At 40.6% G+C, this 15,116-nt stretch overlaps 1 protein-coding gene across 1 annotated transcript in view; it reads right to left on the reverse strand.

Annotated features, from left to right (window-relative positions):
- The window catches only part of LOC116909251 (dedicator of cytokinesis protein 2), a 148,809-nt gene that overhangs the window by 106,592 nt on the left and 27,101 nt on the right, over positions 1-15,116 (reverse strand). The window contains exon 2 of the mRNA XM_032912772.1: positions 14,111-14,194. Coding sequence (XP_032768663.1) covers positions 14,111-14,194 — 84 coding nt within the window. The remainder of the gene's footprint in view (positions 1-14,110; positions 14,195-15,116) is intronic.

A 15,116-nucleotide genomic window follows, 5' to 3' on the forward strand; every position in this document is an offset into this window, starting at 1 on the left:
TCTTGGATTTCCCTACTCTACAACAGGATTCTGTATCTGCTGCTTAACTTGTGATATCTATGGCATTCTCTACAGCAGCCGGGAAGGCTAAGTCGAGTGCCCTGAGGGAAGATGAGCAAAGTAAAATTTCTTACAAGTCTTTCAGACAACTGTGAAATGCCAGCTCTTCCAATTGTACTCCCTGCCTACAGCACAAATGTAACCTGAAATACACAAAAGGGAGAGAGGAAAGGTTCAAAGTATCCCAGAACCACGAAAAAGAATCCTCGGTCTGCCATTTTTAGGCAGTATGAAATTTGGCCACATCACATAAGCCTCAGTGCTTTTCTCTGAGAAAAGTAGCAGCTCTCCTCAGAGGTTTATCACAAGAACTATTTTTAAAACATCATTATGGAGTCTGAGGAGACAGTTCTGCAATTAACAGCACCTACTGCTCCTGTGGAAGACCTGAGTTCAGTTCCCAACACCCACGCTGAGGGGTTCACAACACCCTATAGCTCTGGCTCCAGGGGAGCTGAGATCTCTTGGCTTCTCTGGGCACTTGAGTTCAAGTACGCATACCCATCCAGAGACACACATACACATAGCTCCAAATACACAACATGATTATGAGGAAATGCATCTAGTAAAGATATAATTTGAAAAGGAAGAAAGCATTCCAGTTTCAAGATAACCATGGCTTACTTGTAGACAAAAGAAAAGACAGGACCATGGGAATAATCACCTGTGGGTTTCAATCACACCTGATGTTTGGGAAAGTTGGGGGGAGGGTTGGATTTTTTTTATTATTATTACTTTTTTGAGACAGGATTTCTCATTGTAGCCTTGGCTGTTACTGAACTCACTCTGTAGACCAGACTGACCTCAAACTCAAAGATCCACCTGCCTCTGCCTCCCAAGTGCTGGTATGAAAAGCACGAGTCACCACTGCCGACCTAACATCTGAGTAATTTTAAGAAATATCTGAAGCAAGAATATTACTATTTATTTGAGCGATAAGTTCCTGAGAGTACTTTTACTTTCCTCTGTATGAGATATCTAACAATATCAAGATCAAATAGGGGCTATTTGATCAGAGGTTGAGAGTATAGGCTCCGATTTAAAAACCCTCCTGCAAAGTAAAGGAAATAATGAACAAAATTAGATTGCAACTTGGAGACTGAAAATAATTGCAAACTCTTTGTCTAATAAGGGGCAAATACCAAAAATAAGAAAGGACTCGTGTGATCCAGTAGTACGAAAGCAAACAATCTCTTTAAAACATAGAACATTTCTGCAGAGAATATACACAATGGCCAAGGAGAATATGGAAAGTTCCTGGGCATTATTAGTCATCAGGGTAAAGCAAATCAAAACCACAAGACATTGCCCCATGATTACTAAGAAGGACACTTGCAAAAGTCAAGAGATAAGAAATGAATGTTAACAAGGAAACAAAGTAACTGTTGGTAGGAAGTATACTGCTGGTACTCATCTCTATGAGAACAACTACTATGAAAAGAAAAGTCCTATGGTTACTAAAGAACTTAAAAATAGAACTTCCACACGACCAACAAGCTCTCTTGTAGGCATCTACCCATAGGAAATGACATCATCAGTTCTTAAAGATGGCTGTGCTTCCAAGCTCACAATACTCTGCAGCTCTGTTCATAAAAGTTGAGAGAAAAAGGCAAAGGAAGCACTGATCAGTGACTGAATGAAAAAGTGGAGGTTATCAACTGTGGTATCCAAGCAGAACACCACTCGGCCTTTGAAAAAAAAAAAGAGACTCTGCCAGCTGACATAACCTGGATGGTGTTATAAGTTCATACAAATAAACATATACCAGAGAAGAAAACACTGTCTGATCTCATCTGCCTTCGGAATCTTAGAACAGAAAAAGCCAGAGGGTCAGGGAGTTTGCTCTGAGATGGTCTCCTAGTAACATCAAAAATTAAATCTCCATAAAGTCTCACCAACATGACAGCCCAAATGGGAGCTGAACAAGGAGGACACAACGGACATAGCCAAGTGGACAAGAACAAGCCCACAGAGGCCACCACCTTACACAAAGAAATACAGACAACTGAGAAAAGCTTCCAGTGGGAGGGTTGGTCTTCCCAGAGTAGAGTATACCAATTGGCCAGTGCCAAAGGATCAGTCCAGAAACCATACACACCAGAAACATTATATGAACGATACAGGTTATATTCAAGAATATACATACACACACAGACACACACACACACACACACACACACACACATAAATACATACACACATACATTACATATACACATACACACACATATATACACACATACATTACATATACACACACACATATATATATATATACATACACACATACATGTATATGCATACAATAGCAACATTTTTAGTGAGAAAAGAGGCCTCAGGTTTGAAGAATGGGAAGAGTTATATGTGGATGAGTAGAGAGAAGGGAGAAATGTAATTAAATTATAATCTCAAAAATAGAGAACTATGAACGCTTAATATGTAGAGTTAGAAAACAAGACCATGGTAGTGGAAGGGGTGGGGGCGTAGAGGAAATGTGAAATACAGGTCAGAAGTTACAAAGCCGTACATACGCAAGCTGAAGAAGTCAAGAAGGCTATGTGCAGCGGGTAGACATAACAATAACAAGGGGCTGGAGAGATGGCTCAGGGGTTAAGAGCACTGACTGCTATTCCAGAGGGCCTGAGTTCAAATCCCAGCAACCACATGGTGGCTCACAACCATCTGTAAGATCTGATGCCCTCTTCTGGTGTGACTGAAGACAGTGATGGTGTACTCACATACATAAAATAAATAAAATCAAAGAGGAGGAGAAGGAGGAAGGAAGGAAGGAAGGAAGGAAGGAAGGAAGGAAGGAAGGAAGAATACCATCATGTTGTGTACCTCAACTGTATATAAAATGTATGTATTTAAAACTGAGTGTGTAGTCAAAGCTTGGCTTAGAATGAAGATTTGAGTCCTGCTATCTGAATGATCATTTACAAGTGAAGTGTTGAATAGTAATAATCACAGCTGTCTTGTCAAATTTAAATTATGTGAAGTTTTCAGAGAGATCTATTTTCCTGTGCCTGCCATAAGTAAAATATTCAAAAAGTTAGTAGATACTCGGTCCTCTTTTAGACAATAATTAAACTAATATCATAATCCAGCAAGTTAAAAATGTTTTCTATTTTGTTTCCAGAACCTAAAGACTTAGAATCTCATTCTTTTTATTGATGTCCTTTCAATGTATTTCCATAACAACAGAATAAATGAGACAGAACTCAAGCTCACTGACATCCCAGCCCCACCCTCATTCAAAAAGCAGGAAAACTGGGTTTCAACATTCAGAGTGGAGCAGCATCTTCCGAACAATAGAGTCCCTTTCACACCCAGCTGCTTCCCGCACACAGCTGAACAAAGGAAGCCTCCTGACAAAGAGGTACTTTAAAAGGTCCCCTGTGAAGAGCTCATAATGTCCCTATTGTTTGGGTCATGATCACCTTTGACAGGGTCCCTAGTACAGAAGGTGCTGTGGGCTCTGGTGTGCCCCACTCTACATGTGGTAGATTCAAGCCTTCACCACCTACCCAGAGCTCCTTGTGGCCCACACAGTCCTGCAGACAAGGGCATCTGACAGCTCTAAAGAGCTGCAGATGTTGCCAGGTGAGAAACTGGCTCTCAGAACGGTGTGCTGGGATACTCTGTAGAAAGCAATGCTATATCACATTGCTTTGTAACACCAGATGATAGAAAGATGATAGATAGAAAGAAAGAGGATACTCTATGCTACCATTATTTAAACTGGGGAAAGGGAGGGAGGTGCACATCATACTGGACATGAGACTGGAATATTTGGATGTCACTAAATAGTTGGACAGATGTCAGCCTTTCTGAAGTATATGAGTTTGTACCATAACATGTTATCTTTATACCAAAACCCACTCTTATCTAAAGCCCCCAATCAGAATCGTGTTTGCACCATTCATGCTTAGAGTACTTAGTGCACAGCTATTTACAGCTCACGATTCTAGAAATTCAAGGTCCCAAAATACATTGCAGTCTCCGGAGAGGGTCCCCTTGGAACATATCAGCCTCTAAATCCCTCTATATCTGTGTCGTCTTTCACTCTCCATAAAGCTTCCAGAATTCACTCATGGAGCCTCCACCCTAATGACTTTGCTTGCCAAAGTCATTACCTGCTTGTATCACAGTTAAGTTTCCTCCCTCATAATGCGGTCAGCATAACCCTCAAAGAGTGGACCCTCATGTGACTTCAAAGCAGACAAATCCTATTTAAAACATAATGTGGAGCAAAGAGGGGGCTAATCTCATCCATTCTAGACACTAAAGATCCAGCTGCCAAGTGACCAGGGGCCATAGCGTGTGGATATGAACACATACTGGTCTCCTCCAAGCTCTACTGGCTGAGGGGCAGGAACACAAAAAGATGTTCTTGAGTCAAACATGGTACAACACTGCTTCTCTCTTCTCCCCTTTTTTATCAGATAACAAGCCCAGGAGCTGTGTGATCATAACTCTTCAGGTGAGGAACCAATAGAACAATAGAACAAAAACAATGGAACACACGAAGTTCAAAATGATCATCACTCAGATTCTAACCACTCAAAAGTCAAGCATTGTTAACCTCTTAGGAGCGTTTAGAAATATTTTTCCTGTTGTAAGTAGATATGTTACAATAAATAAATAAAACTGATGAGAAGATGACAGGTAAAAAAAAGTTTTCTGCCACGGCTAGAATTAGACATGTAAAACACAGGGCTGTACCTGGGAAGTGGTGGTAAATTTAGAATAACAGGCCTGGATCTATATAGGAAGACGTTCCCTCAGCCACCCACTCCCTGAACTAAGCTCATCCTCTCTGTCTTCAAAAAGCTTCAAAGGCCAAGGCTGGGGCATTTCTTAGCCACCCTGGGTACTGAACAGTGCACCATAAGATGCAACCCAGAAAAGAATACCTCCAAAGCACACAACACATTCCAACAGGTCTCGTTCCTCTGTAGGGACTCCTTTAAAAGTTGCTTTGAAATATGAAATACTAAATTACCCTCCTCAAAGAAATGGCTTCCATTCTCTTTTTCTCTTGGTCTGCATCTGTTTGTAGGTATGTATACCTGTATACAAATTTGTGTGTGTTCATGTGGGGGCTATGTTTATGAATAGCTGTGTATTCATTCATGTGGGTGTCTTTGTTAGGAAGTTATAGGTGTTTGTATGAATGTCATGTTTGTGTGTGTGTGCATGTGCGTATGCCTTTGCCTTTGCCTGTGGCCTGTGCCCATGCCTCTGTGTGTGTGTGTGTGTGTGTGTGTGTGTGTGTGTGTGTGTTTCATACAGGCACAAACACCTCTGCACAAATCTGGAGAGAGCTAGGGCTCCATTGCTTGGGAAGCCTCCTGTAACTTACTGAGCAACAAACTATCCAGGGACCTGCTGTGAGAATGAAGTAGGCCTCTGTGCTCTCTGGGATGATGAGCAGTGTCTGATCTGTGGAAAGGACAAGAAGGTTCTTGGCTGCTGTGTCCCAACAAATGCCTACCCCACAAGCACATCTGACTCCTACCTCCCTCTACCTCTTTCTAGGGCCTCATCTGATGGGTTCTCTGGGGACTAGAACAGGGCCTGCATTCTCAGGCCAATCTCCTCTTCCTCCTTAGTCACAGGAAGCATACTCTGTGTCCTTTATAGGAGTCACAGGCTAGCTTGGCAGGAGAGAACTCTGGGAGTTCTGCTTGGCTATGCGGGATGGTAGAGTCTGCTGATCATCACTTGCACATTAACAAATTCATTAAGTCATTATACACTAGATCTGCCCATAATATCAAGTGGAACATAGATGATGTTAATTTTCAGTTGCCTGTCTCATGAGTTTAAGGTTATTAGTCTTTGAGAAAATATTAAGAAGCCCCCTTCTCACCGCCACTATCACCATCAATATTCACTTGGCTTCATGACCGAGTGGCTTTGTGAGAGGAGAAGGCAGCCACTTTACCCAGCATACATCCCAGCTTGAGCCCCTGCTCTACTGGGAGCTGCGTTTATATAACCCGGCTGTGCCGCACAGCTTCGCTCTTGGAGTCAGGAGGATAATTTATAGCACCCTCCTGAATCTTGATGATGCTTATTTTTCTTTACAATAGTGTACAGATTAATAAAAAACTACATCTAGAAAGATCCACAGGCCCAGAGCCCCATGGTCCCCTGACTGTGGCAAAGGCAGAGCATAGCAACCATCAAATCAGCCGGTTAGGCCTTCGTTATTAAACTAACATTCCTAAAATAATAAAGCACTTTTTTTGTTCAGTAAACTCTAATTACAGTCATTCCTCAGAATACTGAAGAGATTGGCTCCAGGATTGCCTGCAGACACCAAAGCTCATAGATGCTCAAGCCTCTTATATAAAATGGTGTCGTATCTATATAGACCACATGGAAAGCCTCACATATTTTAAATCATTTCTATGCACTTCTAATTCCTGACATGTGGCAATGTCGTGTAAATAATAATGGTGTTGCCCTTCTGGTCTGCACCTGCTTGGGGACAGATTGGCCTCTCAACATTGCACAGTCCACAAGGCTTCCAGGAGATCTGCTGCAGTCAGGACAACGGGTAGGATAGCTGCCCAAATAATCACTTCAGGTGGGACCTGCCCGCCCCGCTGCCCCGGTGCCCAGTGGACACAGGACTCCTACCTTCAAAGTCCAAACACCTTCTCCCTTCCTGTCTGTACCTGCTTGGGGGTAGATCATCCTGTTTCCCTTCTCTCTTAACACTGTGTAGTCTGCAGGATATTGGCTGTAGCTGGGGCAACAGTCTGCAGGGCTTCCAGGAGATCCGCTACAGCTAGGGCCATGGATCACCCAAGAGATCTGCTGTTACACAAGGATACAAGAGGCAGGCTCCACACAGAGACACCCAAGCCAGCTAACACCAGGGACAACCAGATTGTGAGAGGCAAGTGCAAGATCATAAGCAACAGAAACCAATATATTTTGACACCATAAGAACCCAGCTCCCCCATCAAAGCAAGCCATGGATACTTCAATACACCTGAAAAGCACGATGCTGACCTAAAAATCCAATCTCATGGAGGTAATAGAGACATTTAAGGAGGATTTAAATAACTCACTTAAAGAAATACAGGAAAACATAGTTAAATAGGTAGAGGCCCTTAAAGAGGAAACTAATAACACCCCCCTCCCAAAAAAACAAAATATGGGAAAATACAATCAAGCAGATGAAGGAATTGAACAAAGCAGTCTAAGACCTAAAAATGCAAGTAGAAACAATAAAGAAATCACAAATAGAGGCAACCCTGGAAATGAAAAACCTAGAAAAGAGGTCAGGAGCTACACATGCAAGCATTACCAACAGAATACAAGAGACAGAAGAGAGAATCTCAGTCATAGAAGATACCATAGAAGGTATTGATACAACAGTAAAAGAAAATCAAAGCATAAAAAAACTCCTAGCCCAAACATCTAGGAAAGCCAGGACACAATGAAAAGACCAAACCTAAGAATAATAGAAATAGAAAAGAGTGAAGACTCCCAGCTCAAAGGGCCAGAAAACATTTTCAACAAAATCGTAGAAGAAAACTTTCCCATCCTGAAAGAAAAGATGGCCATAAAAGTACAAGAAGCCCATAGAACGCCAAATACATTGGACCAGAAAAAAAAATTCTTCCATCACATAATAATCAAAACATTAAATGCACAAAACATAGAAAGATTATTAAAAGCTATTAGGGAAAAAGATTCTAGAAAGAAAACTCCAACACAAGGAGAATATCTACACCAAATTGGAAAAAAAACAAGAAATTAATCATCATACAGCAAGTAACATAATTCAGACTTATCAGAATTACATAAGACTTCTCAACAGATAATCTAAAAGCTAAAAGATCCTGAACAGAGTTCATGCAGACCCTAAGAGAACACAAATGCCAGTCCAGAATACTATACCCAGCAAAACTTTCAATCTTTTGAAGAAAAAACCAAAATATTCCATGATAAAACCAAATTTTAAACAATATATAACTACTAATCCAGCCCTACAGAGGATTCTAGAAAGAAAACTCCAACACAAGGAGAATATCTACACAAAAAGGAAAAAAAAAAGAACCAAGAAAGTAATCATCATACAGCAAACCTAAAAGGAGAGACACACACACACACACACACACACACACACACAAACACACCTCCACCTCCAACAACAAACATAACAGGAAGTAACAATCATATGTCTTTAATATCTCTCAAAATCAGTGGACTCAATTACCTAATAAGACATAAGCTAACAGACTAGACATACAAACAGGATCCAGCATTTTGCTGCATTCAAGAAACACACCTCATTGACAAAGACAGACACTACCTCAGAGTAAAAACTAGAAAGTTTTCCAAGCAAATGGTTCCAAGAAATAAGTGGGAATTGCCATTCTAACATCAAATAAAATAAACTTTCAGCCAAAGTTATCAAACGAGATGGGGAAGGACACTTCATAAAGGAAACATCCACCAGATGAAGTCTCTCAATTCTGAACATCTACACCCCAAATGCAAGGGGACCCACATTCATAAAAGAAGCTTTACTAAAGCTCAAAACACACACTGAACCTCACACAATAATAGTAGGAGACTTTAACACACCACTCCCAACCATGGACAGGTCATTGAAACAGAAACTAAACAGAGACACAGTGAAACTAATAGAGGTTATGAACCAAATGGATTCAACAAATATCTACAGAACATTTCACCCTAAAACAAAAGAATACACCTTTTCAGCACCTCATGGTACCTTCTCCAAAATTGATCATATAATTGGTCACAAAACAACCCTCAACCAATACAAGAAGATTGAGATAATTCCATGCATCTGTCAGCCCACCATGACCTAAAGCTGGTCTTCAATAACATCAAAAGCAAGAGAAGACTCACATACATGTCGAACCTCTCTACTCAATGATAATTTGGTCAGGGAAGAAATTGAGGACTTCCTGGAATTTAATGAAAATGTTGACACATCATACCCAAACTTATGGAACACAATGAAAGCAGTGCTAAGAGGAAAATTCATAGCACTAAGTGCACTGGTAAAGAAACTGGAGAGATCTTACACTAGCAACTTAACAAAACACCTGAAAGCTCTAGAACAGAAAGAAGCAAACTCACCCAAGAGGAGTAGATGGCAGGAAATAGTCAAACTTAGGGCTGACCACAACCAAATAGAAACAAAGAGAACAATACAAAGAGTCAGCAAAGCCAAAAGCTGATTCTTTGAGCGAATCAATGAGATAGATAAACCCCTAGCCAAACTAATTAAAGGGCCCAGAAGCAGCCAGTATCCGAATTAACAAAATCAGAAATGAAAAGGGAGACATAACGACAGAAGCAAAGGAAATTAAAAAAATCATCAGATCCTACTACAAAAGCCTATATTCAACAAAACTAGGAAATCTTGATGAAATGGATAGTTTTCTAGACAGAAACCACACGCCAAAGTTAAACCAAGAGCAGGTAAACTTTCAAAAGGCTCATATCCCATAAGAAAATAGAAGAAGTCATTAACCAACCAACCAAAAAAAAAAAACCAAACAAAAAAAAACAAACAAAAAAAAAAAAAAAAAAACAGGGCCAGATAGATTTAGTTCAGAATTTTACCAGACCTTCAAAGAAGACTTGATACCAATATTCCTCAACTATTCCATAATAAAAACCGAAGGAACACTACCTAATTCATTCTATGAAACCACAATTACTCTGATCCCTAAAACACACAAGGACCCTGCCAAAAAATAGAACTTCAGACCAATCTTGCTTATGAATATCTATGCAAAAATACTCAATAAAATTCTTGCAAACCAAGTCTGAGAACATATCAAAACCATCATTCATCATGTTCAAGTAGGCTTCATCCCAGGGATGCAAGGTTGGTTCAATATATGAAAATCCATTAATGTAATCCACCATATAAACAAACTCAAAAAAAAATCACATGATCATCTCCTTATATGCAGAAAATGCATTTGACAAAATACACCCCCTCATGTTTTGTAATCTATTATAAGGTCAATTTTGGAAAATGTACCATGAGGTGTTGAGAAGAAGTATAGTCTTTTGTAGTGAAATTGTGTGTGTGCTGTGTGTATGTGTGTCTGTGTGTGTTAAATCCATTTACTGCAAACCAACAGCCAATATCAAATTAAGTGGAAAGATACTTGAAGCAATCCCACTAAAATAGGGGACAAGACAAGGATGCCCACTCTCCCCATATCTATTCAGTATAGTACTGGAAGTGCTAGCTAGAACAATAAGACAGCAAACAGTCCCATATCACCTAAGGAATAGAAGAAGTCATTAAAAACCTCCCAACCAAAAAAAGTCTAGTTTTAGTGCAGAATTCTACCAGACCTTCAAAGAAGAGCTAACACTAACACTCCTCAAACCATTCCATACAACAGAAACAGAACAAATACTACCCAATTCATTCTATGAAGCCATAGTTACTCTAATACCTAAACCACACAAAGACTCAACAAAGAAAGAAAACTTCAGACCAATTTTATTAATGAATATAGATATAAAATTACTCAATAAAGTTCTTGCAAACAGAATCCAAGAACACATTAAAACCATCATTCACCACAATCAAGTAGACTTGATCTCAGGGATGCAGGGATGGTTCAATATACAAGAATCCATTAATGTAATCCACTATATAAACAAACTCAAAAAAATCACATGTTCATCTCATTAGATGCTGAAAAGGCATTTGACAAAATATAATACCCCTTCATGTTAAAAGGGAGATCAGGAATTCAAGGCCCTTACCTAAACATAATAAAAGCAATATACAGCAAACCAACAGCCAGCATCAAATTTAATGGAGAGAAACTTGAAGCAATTTCATTACAGTCAGGGACAAGACAAGGCTGCCCACTCTATCAGTACTCAGTTCAATATTACTTGAAGTTCTAGCTAGAGCAATAAGACAACAAAAGGTTATCAAGGGGATACAAATTGGAAAAGAAGAAGTCAAGGTATCACTATTTGCAGATAATATGATAGTATAAGAGACCCCCCAAAAAATCTACCAGAGAACTTCTACAGCTGATAAATAACTTCAGCAAAGTGGCTGGATATATAAAATTAACTCAAAGAAATCTGTAGCCTTCTTTTATACAAATGATAAACAAGCTGAGGAAGAAATTAGGGAAACAACACCCTTCAAATAGCCACAAATAGTATAAAATATCTTGGTGTAACTCTTATGAAGCAAGTGAAATATCTGTATGATAAGAACTTCAAATCCCTGTAAAAATAAATCTAAGAAGACCTCAGAAGATGGAAAGATTTCCCATGCTCATGGATTGGTAGGATTAACATAGTAAAAATGGCCATCCTACCGAAAGCAATTTATAGATTGAACACAATCCCCATCAAGATTCTAACACATTTCTTCACAGACATGAAAAGAGCAATTCTCAATGTCATATGGAAAAACAAAAAACCAGGATAGCGAAAATAATTCTTAATAATAAAAGAACTTCTGGGGGAATCACCATCCCTGACCTCAAGCTGTATTACAGAGCAATAATGACTTTAAAAAAAAGACCACATGGTATTGGTACAGAGACAGACAGGTCAACCAATGGAATAGAAATGAAGACCCAGAAATAAGCCCACACACTTATAGACACTTGATCTTCAACAAAGAAGTCAAAAACATACAACGGAAAAAAGAAAGCATTTTCAATAAATGGTGCTGGCCCAATACGCAGTCTGTATGTAGATAAAGGAAAATAGATCCATATTTATCACCTTACATAAAGCTCAAGTCCAAATGGATCAAGGACATCAACATAAAACCAAATCCACTGAATAGAATAGAAGAGAAAGTGGGAAAGAGCCTTGAACTCATTGGCACAGGGGAAAATTTCCTAGACAGAACTCCAATGGCTCAGGCTCTAAGATCAACAATTGATAAATGGGACCTCATAAAACTGAAAAGCTTCTGTAAGGCAAAATAAATAGTCAATAGGGCAAATTGGCAACCCACAGATTAGGAAAAAAATCTTTACCAACCCCACATCTGATAGAGGGCTAATATCCAAAAATATATAAAGAACTCAAGAAGCTAACCACCAAAAAACCTAATAACCCATTTTAAAAATGGGTTACAGAACTAAACAGAGAATTCTCAACTGAGGAATCTTGAATGGTCAAGAAGCACCTAAAGAAGTATTCAACATCTTTAGTCATCAGGGAAATGCAAATCAAAACCACACTGAGATTCCACCTCACACCAATCAGAGTAGCTAAGATAAAAAAATCTCAGGAGACAGCAGATGTTGGCGAGGGTGTGGAGAAAGAGGAGCACTCCTCCTGGCTGGTGGGATTGCAAGCTGGTACAATCATTTTGGAAATCAATCTGAAGGTTCCTCAAAAAATTGGAAATAGTTCTACCTAAAGACTCAGCTATATCATTACTGGGCAAATACTAAAAGATGCTCCAACCTATAACAAGGGCATGTGCTCTATTATGTTCATAGCAGCCTTATTTATAATAACCAGAAGCTGGAAACAACCCAGATGACCCTCAACGGAAGAATGGACACAGAAAATGTGGTACATTTACACAATGGAGTACTACTCAGCTATTAAAAACGACGAGTTCGTGAATTTTTCAGGCAAATGGATGGAACTAGAAAATATCATCCTGAATGAGGTAACCCAGACCAAAAGGACACATATGGTATGTACTCACTGATAAGTGGATATTAAACTCAGAATACCTACACTACAACTCAGAGACCATATGAAGCTTAACAAGAAGGAAAAACAAAGTGTGGATGCTTCAGTCCACTTAAAAGGTAGAATAAAATAATCATGGGAGGTTGAGGGAAGGAGGGTCCTCAGTGGGAGAGGGGAAGGGGAGGGGAAAGGAAGGGTACAGGGTCAGGTATGGGAAGAGGCAGGAGAGAAGTCCAGAGGTCCAGGAGAAGAAATATGTAGCAGTGGAAGGCAGAGAACAGGGGAGCCACTAGAAAGTCCCAGATGCCAGGGAGGCTCTGAGGATCCAATGGGGGATGATATTAGCTGAAATACCCAACAGAGGGGAGACAGAACCTGAAGAGACCACCTTCAGTAGAGAGGCATGGCCTCCAGTTGAGGGAAGAGGCCACTGACCCATCTCAAAATTTTTAAACCAGAATTGTTCCTGACTAAAGGAAACACAGGGACAAAAAAAAAAATGGATCAGAGACTGAAGGAAAGGCCATCCAGAGACCACCTCTCCTTGGGATTCATCCCATCCACAGACCCCAAATCCCAACACTCTTTCTGATGTCAAGACATACTTGCGGACAGGAGCCTAGTATGGCTGTCCTCTGAGAGACTCTACCAGCACCTAAGACAGATGCAGATACACATAGCCAACCATTGGACTGAGCCTAGGGACCCCAATGGAAGAGTGAGGGAAAGGCTGAAGGTGCTGAAGGGATTTGCAACCCCATAGGAAGAACAACAATATCAACTAATTGGACCATCCCAGAGCTCTCAGAGACTGAACCACCAACCAAAGAGTATACATGAGTGTATCCATGGCTTTCACTACATATGTAGCAGAGGATGGCCTTATCTGGCATCAATGGGAGGGGAGGCCCTTGGTCCTGTGGAGGCTTGTTGCACCAGTGAAGAGGGATGCTAGAGGAGTGAGGCAGGAGTGGGTGGGTGGGTGAGGGAGCACCCTCTCAGAGGCAAAGGCAAGGGGGGATGGGATGGGGGTGTTGCAGAGGGTAGACTGAGAAGGGGGACAACATTTGAAATGTAAATAAAATAATAAAAAAGAACAATGGTGTTGCATTGCTTATGGAGTAATGACAGAAGCTAAATATACATATTGCTGATGTATTATTGTCTGTCTTTAGTTAGTTGAACCCCCCAGGGCTGACTGTACCAAATTAGCAAGATGCGCTCAAACAGGTCACTCAAGCATGTGTTTAGAGAGAGCACTATAGGTGCCTTGGGTTATTACATCTGAGGGGTCCAACATCTGAGCGGTGCATACGCAATACCGACTCACCTCCACAGGTCTCCTGTATTCGAACCACATCGCCAATCTGTAGAGTGAGGTGCTGGGCTCCACTGCCTTGGAAGTTGTAGATGGCTGTAAAATAGAACATGGAGACAGTCAGGGAGACCTCTAGGTACCGTGATCATTCTCTCGTACTGCTGCCTCTGCTTTGAGTCTCTCTCACATACATGAAACCCAAACGGGCTACAGAAGGCCAGTGCAGAAGCCAGATGCCTACTTCAGTCCTTGATACAGAGCCACTTAAAAAACCTCTTCCAGCACAGGTCCTGCACTGTAGCCTGGATGACCAAGAGGCTATTTGTACCATGCACACATTTAGCCTTTTGCTGTACTCCAGGCATGAGGTGTGCCTTTCCCTTCTTGGCTCACAGCAAGTCATGTGAGGAAGGGGCTGTGAACCCAGCAAAAGAAATGAAGACATTCTGGCCAAAGTCATCAAGATGATGTTGGGATCCAGGAATTGCCTCACAAACCACACTAACACCGATCTCAGTCAGACAGGGATGGTTTATTGAGCATACGTCCCAAGACTGGTTGGCCAGGGCCATGGTGCAGATTTGAGAAATGAACCATGACCCCAAGTTAAAATCCTGCAGGGTTTTTAAGCCCAAAATACACAAACATCTGTGCCAAGTTATCTCACCAATCAGGATTTAGTGATAGGGGATTTCCTTAGAAACATGTTTTTGTTGTACATTTTTCCATTGGTTGGTTATATCCAATTGTGGTGGGGGACTTGCCTTGTCTAACATTCCTGTCTTAACCTGTCTACAAGGATGGGACTTATCCAACGTTCAGCCCTTAACTTGCCAAGAAAGATATCAATTACACATGTACATGTTTCCTTCTACCAAGTAGGATGTCAGTTCCTAAGGAGGTCTTGGGAACTTAAACTTTACTTGATCACTACTCAAAATGGAAGTCTTATTCCAAATAGTTTCTTACATTCGAGTAGGTGTCTCTCTTGTGTTAGGGCCCATCCCAGGGACAGCTT

This window comes from Rattus rattus, chromosome 9, assembly GCF_011064425.1.
Source record: "Rattus rattus isolate New Zealand chromosome 9, Rrattus_CSIRO_v1, whole genome shotgun sequence".
Classification (NCBI taxonomy): domain Eukaryota; kingdom Metazoa; phylum Chordata; class Mammalia; order Rodentia; family Muridae; genus Rattus; species Rattus rattus.